At 40.4% G+C, this 8672-nt stretch overlaps 1 protein-coding gene across 1 annotated transcript; it reads right to left on the bottom strand.

Moving 5' to 3' along the window:
- On the bottom strand, positions 1-8266 carry LOC138961247 (galactoside alpha-(1,2)-fucosyltransferase 2-like). Its single transcript, XM_070332848.1, has 2 exons — positions 8245-8266; positions 1-4280 (listed from the first exon to the last, which is right to left on the bottom strand). The coding sequence occupies exons 1-2, from the start codon at positions 8264-8266 to the stop codon at positions 3169-3171; spliced, it is 1134 nt and encodes a 377-aa protein (XP_070188949.1). The 3' UTR covers positions 1-3168.
- Between the last annotated feature and the right edge of the window lie 406 nt (positions 8267-8672).

Below are 8672 nucleotides of genomic sequence, written 5' to 3'. Positions count from 1 at the left end.
TCAAGTCAAGTATTTTATTGTTTTGGGCCCAGAGGGCTTTGAAACAAAGATATAACTTTAACAAAAAAAGGTAACAAATCAGACAGTTAATATATGTATACAAATTGAGCGGACAAATACAACAATACTATACGACCAAATTAAATTGGCAATATACACTTCCATACATGCAAACAAAAAGAAAAATAGGTTTAACAAAATCAGGTAAGAAATCAGGCAGATAATATGTATACATTAAGCGGACAACGATAATATACAGCCGAAGTAAATTGGCAATACCATTATGCCATGCATCTTTTGTAAAAACACAAAACAAAAGCATGTATTACATATATATACATACCAATAAAGAAACTAGATATAACGCTAACATACTAAAATCATAACATGGGCTACAAATCTTGCTAGCTTCATTAGTTTTATCTTAGATTTACAATTCATTAACTGTTCATATTTTAAACAATTTGGGTGAGATCGGTAATAAGGACTAATTAATTTTCTTCTTTCAGACACTATACTTTCGTCGGTACAACTGAACAAATAGTGAAACTCATCACCTAATTCATTTTTATCGCACATGTCACACAATCTTTCATTTCTAGGAACATTAAAAAATCTGTGCTGATGTATTGGCAACTTATGATTGCTTGTTCTACATTTTGCTAGTTTAACTTGGAGTTTCCTAGGCAACCAAAGCAAATACCTTTCCAGACAAAAATCCTTTTTATATATTCTGTAATTATAACACAAGCTGTTGGCATTCACGTCAGTGTTCCATTCCTGCAGGAATTGATCTCTTAGCCTTTGTTTTACAACGTTTTTAAAACCTGAGACGGCAAGACTCTGAGTTGTCCATAAATATGATAGACCCAACTTATTTAACATAGTATTGACATGCGACAACCAGGGCAATTTAACGTTTTGTACATGGTACAACTTCAAATGTAGTTTTAACATTAAACAAGACATCTTATTCGCACCATCGTTCATTTCTTTCATCAGTTTATACCAATAAACCAGTAACTGACATTGTACCTCAATTCTAATTGGATAACGACCAAGCTCTCCGTAAACCATACAAGTGGGTGTAGTTTTATATACATCAAGAAGCATTTTTAAAAATCGCAATTGAAACCTTGACAATATGTCTAATGAATCATATCCCCACACCTCACAACCATACAACAAAATTGGATGTACACACTTCTCAAAAAGATCCAATTGCACATCAATTGGTAAATTTAGTTTTCTACATTTTCGAATTAACGAGAACATTGCACGGTTACCAATCAAACATTGACGTTTCATGGCATTATGAAATTTGCTATTATAATTAAATAGTACACCTAAGTACACATAGTCCCAAACTACTTGGACAGGTACTCCATTCAAGACAAAATTTGGGATATTCCGTATTTTCCCCCGCGAAAAAACAACTATTTTTGTCTTTTCAATATTTATGCTTAGTCCCCAGTTCTTACAATAACGATCTAGTCCATCCAGGGCTTTTTGCATTTCTCCAGGTGTTTCGGCGAGTATGGCAGTATCATCAGCATATATTAACAGGAACAAATACATATAGTCATTAATGCGTTCAACATCTATTTCTTGGGCTCTTTTCAGGGGCAACTCTAGGCTGACATCATATTCAATCAAAAACTGCTTCAGGTCGTTTAAAAATAGTGAGAAAAGAATCGGTGATAAATTTTCGCCCTGAAGAAAGTGGAAAGTTGACGAAGCTTTTGAAAACAGAAATTGAATGAAGAAGAAAATGTGGTTTTCAGTTATATACAGGAGAACGGGGTTGGTGTTATTCTTTTTCCGTCAAACACTTAGTACACAGATAAAACGTGATTGACTGACCAAGGCCTGTTGGCACACTATTCAGAATGCACAACAAAATGCAACAACACTTTGATACCCATTTTTCTACGTTCGTGATCACTTGAAATGAATACTGAAAACATAAGTGTTTAAGGTAGTGACTGTATGTGAAGGTAAAATTTTTCAGAAATAAATGCATAATCAAAATTTTTTTTTTCTTTTTTTTTCTTTCCCTTACACCTGTTCCTTGTCCCGGTGTGCTCTCACGCCGCCCCGTCCCTGCACTCGCTGTTCCATCCACATCTGAATTTCGTTCCGCTGCCAGACTTGTCGATTTTACAGACGCTCCAGGGAGGGATGTCGGGTCGTTGCGGTAGGTTACCCTCGGAAGATGACACTGCACTTCTGCTGAGTCACTTCGACGGTGTTCAGTAGTGGGTCTGTCCCGAGCTAACGGACGCAGCCCACTACCTACTATGCCCCCTACTAACGACATTGACTGCTAAGTCGCGGAGCCAGACTGAGTGAGGGTCCCCTCCAGAGAGCAGACCGCCACCACGTCCCTCCGTCGACCCCCCAGAACGTCACACGTTGAAGACTGACAGCAGAAGTACTATTCAGGGAAGGATGGAACAGGAACACTGAGACCAAGGTCACCATGAGAGCTCCGGGCATGAAGGGCCACAAGAGCAAGGACAATTTATAATTTTGGATGATTAATGAGATGAGGATGATTATAATGATGATGCTATGGATTTCCAATTTGGTTTGAAACTACGTGACAGGGCAGCGCTCTACGTTTACTGTCATAATATATCCTGGTGTCAACCAGGCCCGAGAACTGCAGCACCTGCGGTGTTGGTCAGGTAAACAGAACCTGAGCACCCTCAAAGTCGCATTCGTTAAGTGAATGACACTCGGCTGTGTGATTCCAGCCTTCCCATAGGAACCATAGCACTTCCACTCTGGGTAGGAGCCGACCGTAGCCCGAAAAACCCACATGACCCTGATGGGATTCGAACCCACGACCTCCCGGCCCACAGCCCGATGCGCTAACCACTGCGCTACGGGGGCCGGTGTAATAAATTGATTTCGGCATCAAAGCGTGTAACATTCAATTTTGCACACGTTTGCTTTAGTAGTGGCAAAGAAGGAATGCGTGTGACATTCACGTATATTATCTATAAATCACGGTAAACATAATTATAGTACCTTACATCCGAATAAAAAAAATAAGAGCCCCGTGCACTTTCAGCAGACAGTGAAAGCCTGCATATAGACATTAGTGCCTGCATGAGGAATCCTACCCATTAAGAGAATATTCAGGTGATCGCCACGAGGAAGTCATAAAGGTATCCAACCCGGGTAGATGTAGTCCATACCATCCGGATTAAATGCACCCCCAAGCCAAGACCCGTTGACAATGAAATCCTTCATGTAGACAGTCGTGCCAGCGTTAAAAAAACCAATCCACCAAGAAAACGTCCCGAACGTGATTACAGTATGGTCTAAAGAAGACAGAACATGCATGTCCACGGCCGGGGAATGTGCTGTCAGGTAATGCACGTGGTGACCACTAAGAATGTTCTCCTTGCACCACTCCGGACTGTCACTGCCAACCACGAAGACACAGTCAGGGTAGCGGCTGCGGAAGAACGCCATGGATCTGTTGAGGTAGTCTGATGACACCTGGGGGTAACCCAGTTTTCTGTTGGGCTCGCTGGCCAAGTCTCCGCGACGTACGTGCACGCCTATCAGAGGGGAGGTGCTGTGATTCTGTCTCAGTTCCTGGACCACCTTTGAAGACTCGCTCCGAATCTCATCAGTGAAGGTCAAAGTTTGGCGGATCACTGCTTCGTGGTCTTGGAAGTATCTGTAAGATTGTAGGTATAGTCCAATTGTGAAATCCTGGCTCGAGTTCAAGCGGGTTAGCTTTTCTTCAAACTTGCAGCAAGATACTTCAGAGGCACGGGCAGAGAGCTTGCAGCGGTTTTGAAACCTGGAAAAACTGGCTGAGGTTTGATTAAAGCTCGTGAGTGTGAAGGGTAAGTATTGGCTTCCTAAGAAGACGGGTAGTCTCTTGAGGGTCAAGGCCAAGCCTAAAGTGCTGGCGTACTCGAACAGTTCGTTGCCAAGTCGACCAGTGAAGTAGACGCAGAGAACTCTTGTGAAGCTGTTGGAAGATTGGGTTGGTGGTTTTGATGATGCATTCTCCAACGACAACGACGGCGAGGGAGGTGGTGGTGAGGGTGATGGCAAAGAAGTGACAGAAAATGTTGAAGACAACGCAGACAACGGGGATCTTTCCGACGATGACGATGACGATGACGATGGCGATGCGAAGAAGAGAGGCCAACATTCCGAGCGCGCTGATGCTGCTGTTGTGAGAAGCGTTTTGTGCTGAATCACATACACGGAGAACACAATACTGGCCAGGCACACAGCCCCAAAAAGCCCTGCAACACAAAATGAACAAACGTGAGAGTTACTTGATAAGCTAGTGTCTGTGTATGAAAATATAGACATTGATCCAGGATTGTTACTTGTATTACGTCCTGTCCTTTAACTTGTAGTGGTTAAAAAAAAGATGGTTTGGGCTTTTGTCTGCTTCCACTGCTCAACTCTTTCGTCTTTTGGATATTCAGTGTATGTTATTTGCATTAAAATTTGAGTTTGTTATGCTTGTAACTACACATAAAACACATAAAAGCATTCAGTGGATGGAAAGGATGCGTACCCAGAAGTTATTGTGTTGTTTTTTGTTGGTCTTTGTTTTGTTGACTTTCCAGTTACGTCACATCTTCATTCGGAAGGAACAAGAAGTAAATTACCAAGCAAGTTATGACTTTTTCTGCTTGGAGTAGGAAACATTAAAACATTCTGAGAACAGGATATTCAGCGTTTTTAAAGTATTTTTGTGTGCGGATTGTGTATTGTTTTGTTTTGTTTTTGTGTGTGTGGATTTTTTGGATTTTCGACAAACTTGATACTGTATTACTGTTTACAGTCAGCCCTCCTATTCAAGAAGAATCACCTTTGTAAAGCCGCTTGTAAAAGTAACGGAAATTCAAAAACCTCATCCTCTGTCAACTTTCCTGTTATTGATCATTCTGGAGGTGAAGCCATTGTTTAAGCAGATGACAGTAAGATATCGGGGAAAACACGTTGTGGTGGGTCATCTTTGTTGTTATTGAGCTCGGTAGTTTAGGACATTTAAGTGGTAAAACCATAAGTTTCTAAAAGTCAGTGATGTGTTTTATTGATACATGTACATTCAAAAACTACAAATCATTCAAGTGTGTGTGTGTGTGTGTGTGTGTGTGTGTGTGTGTGTGTGTGTGTGTGTGTGTTGCGTGCGTGAGTGCGTGTGTGTGTGTGTGTGTGTGTGTGTGTGTGTGCGTGTGTGTGTGTGTTTTTTTTGTTTGTGTGTGTGTGTGTGTGTGTGTGTGTGTGTTTCTCTCTGTGTGTGTGTGTGTGTGTGTGTGTGTGTGTGTGTGTGTGTGTGTGTGTGTGTGTGTGTGTGTGTGTGTGCGTGTGTGTGTGTGTCTGTTTGTCTGTTTGTTTCTGTGTGTGTGTGTGTGTTGCATCATAAGTAGTAGGTGTTCAAGTCAAGTTCAAGTACAATTAACTTTTTCAATCACGAACAGTTTTTTTTAATTTTTTTTTTGGTTTTAATTTGCCAAGCACATCATTGTGGGGCTTTTAATCAAGATCATGCATCCGTCTACAACGTATCATCATTCATCCTTCAACATTTACAAAATACTGAAAGAGGGTATTAATACTCAAGGAAAGTCCGACTTATATGAATGTAATGCATGATTCAAATCTAATTGAACAAATGTTAGCAGAGATCTTACCCGAGGTGCCCAGGAAAAGTAATGAGAGGAAAGGACGTAACAAAAATTAAACAAACTCATTTAAGGAGGAAGACTTCCGACCCTGTGTGTGTGTGTGTGTGTGTGTGTGTGTGTGTGTGTGTGTCTGTGTGTGTGTGTGTCTGTGTGTGCGTGTGTGTGTGTGTGTGTGTGTGTTTGTGCGCGTGTGTGTGTGGTTTATGCGACTGTTTGCATGCGCTGTGGTTATGAGCGTCAGTGACAGTCATATATGCTCATTGTTTAAATGCTCATGCTATAAGTTAATCTTAGTAGTGTGTTTCTGTTCGATTATGCTTAATAATCGTGTGTTTGTCTTATTAGAAATGCGATGTGGTGCCAAAAGAAAAATGTTTGTGTAAAATGAAAATGAGCATTAAAGTTTTCTTTTCTCATCTTATCTTATCTTATCTTATCTTATGCAGTTCGTTATGCAGAATGAATTAAAGTTCTTCCCGTGTAAAAGATCGTGACACGTACCACAACAGATATATCAAGGCTTTGACATGAAATAACAAGTCGCGTAAGGCGAAGTAACAACATTTAGTCAAGCTGTCGAACTCACAGAATGAAACTGAACGCACTGCATTTTTTCACCAAGACCGCATACTCGTAGTTTCGTCAGTCCACCGCTCGTGGCAAAGGCAGTGAAATCGACAAGCCAGAATAGTGCGGTAATGGTCGCGCTGAGCAGGATAACACGCTTTTCTGTATCTCTATTCTTTTTAGCGTACTGTCACAAAGATGTGAGTAAGGTATTTGGAGATAGGTTGAGCTTTGTAAATACGTCGTGATTTTAACCTCCCTAAAGAATGGATTGTTAATGCGTAGACAGGTTAGAAGCGATATCACGGGCCGGGTTTCGTGTGATTCACGAGGAAATAGCCCCCCTCCATAAATTTGTAGTACGTGTTTTCGGCATCTAGTGCGTATAGGACGCAGGGACGCGCACTTTGGGGCGCCCTGGTTTAAATCACAACCAGGTGCGTACAAACAGCTGTTTTTTCGCATTATACATTCATTTAATTATTCTATTATCCCAGGCATCCTCAGTGGTGTAGTGAATAAGAAGTTGCTCCCGCCGAGACGGTCCGGGTTCGATTCCCTGTAAGGTAGGCTGTTTTTTATTCCTTTTTTATTTTTTTAAATCTAACCTTTTGTTTATTTCGAAAACACATTTCTGTGTTCCAGTATGAGCGAGCAAGTTGATGTCAATTCGCAGCAAAACTAATGAAACACGCAGCATTGATACTGTGTACGAACTACAAGCGTACGCAGCACGCATGCATCATGTCGTCTTAATATCCGTTGCGCATATGTAGTGCCGCTGAAGCGACGTAGGTGGGCGGTGCCCTTAACTTTTAAATGAACACGCTGTTGCGTGCCTGATCCCGTATAAGCCCCTAATGTGAATTGGCTTTGTCACACCCCAGTCGAAACTTCACTCTATGTAAAAACAAAAAGGTAAAATAAACTCAGCAAAGAAAGCTATTCCGATATTTTGGTACCCAAACAATATTGCTCACGCCAGTGTCACTGCATTCAAATTTTCTGTGCATTCAAAACATTCAAGTCATTTGGCTATCTGACACACTTTTCAAAGTTTACTTTTGCAAAGTTCATACAGAACTTTTCCGACAAACAAACAAAAAATAAGATATTGACGATAAATAAACGCGCACAATTTAAAGCTATCAAAAACAGAAAAACACACACACACACACACACACACACACACACACACACACACACACACACACACACACACACACACACACACACACACACAGATTAATAGGAACAAAAGAAAAATAGTTAATAAGTCGCGCAGAGCGATATCTAAATATTTAGTCAATATTTTTGCCTGAACTGAAAGATCAACACTGAAAACCCGGAATCAATCGTCAACGAGACTAAGGCTTGGCTAGCCGACACCCGAATACTGAGACGGGTCGCGCTGGTCTCCGCGAAGCATGCAAGCACAGGGCCTACTTTGCCAGGGCCGAAAACAAAACAAAACATTTTTAGAATATTTCCATAGTAAACATGACTCTTTTTTTTTAAATCAGGAATTGATCAATGAATCATATTTTGCAATCATTTTTTAATCTTTTTTTTTAATCAAAATTTCAATTTCAATTGGAGTTTACAGAAATGTAATGTACAAATCAATTAATTAATTTCGAAGCTGAAACGCAATCTCATAGTCTAGAAAGAGTCAAGGAATGGTTAAATAAAGTTTCAATCAATTTGATTTAAAAATGCGGTCCCTACAATGCTGCTTCAGCTTTCTTAAAAAGCCGGATATGACATCATCAAAGAAATGTATGGAGACAAAAATGTAAAAAACGTGTTTAGACGTACTTCATCTGGAAGAACTCATGTGGAAAGTTTCATGAAAATCTGTAAGGTAGTGTTCTTGGAATGGATACCCTCGTCTCGATTCCCAGGAATAACATTTAGTCAAAACGTGACTATATGTATATAAACATAGAAAACAACCCGAGTCGAAAAATCAGTACAAATGAAAGAAAATACCACTTACTTGTAATGGTTTGACGATTCATTTGTTATATCGAAAGACAAAAAACACGTGTTTTCAGAGGCTTTCGTTTAGAAACGTCCTTCTTGTGTTCTTCAGTTCAAGCTAATAGTATTACAACCAATAGTAATAGTAAGTAGCTTCTCGAATACATACAAACTCCATGTAGTTAGTCTTCCGCAATGACTGAAACGATCCAAGCGCTTCACCTGCGTATCGACGTATGAGATAAGGCCAAATAAAAATATTTGTTGGTTTAGGGTAACGTGACCAAAAAAGATACGGTCGGTCGGTCGGCTTTTTTTCATAGCCGTCTTTATGTAATAAAGCGGCTATATAGATTTCACTCTGTCTGTTAGTCTACTGTTTAGACTTGTATCTCTGGAACTCTGGGGTCAATTGAGCTCACATTTGGTGAGTGGCTTGGAATT

The sequence above is a fragment of the Littorina saxatilis genome, linkage group LG3 (genome assembly GCF_037325665.1).
Source record: "Littorina saxatilis isolate snail1 linkage group LG3, US_GU_Lsax_2.0, whole genome shotgun sequence".
NCBI lineage: Eukaryota > Metazoa > Mollusca > Gastropoda > Littorinimorpha > Littorinidae > Littorina > Littorina saxatilis.
This window is presented reverse-complemented; position numbering and strand designations above follow the sequence as displayed.

Excerpts from the sequence above, each read along its gene's own strand:
- LOC138961247 (XM_070332848.1), bottom strand. The coding sequence starts at position 8,266 with ATGAATCGTCAAACCATTACAA. Across the intron at positions 4,281-8,244 it reads GAATCGTCAAACCATTACAA|GGCTTTTTGGGGCTGTGTGC; the intron begins GTAAGTGGTATT and ends TTTGTGTTGCAG.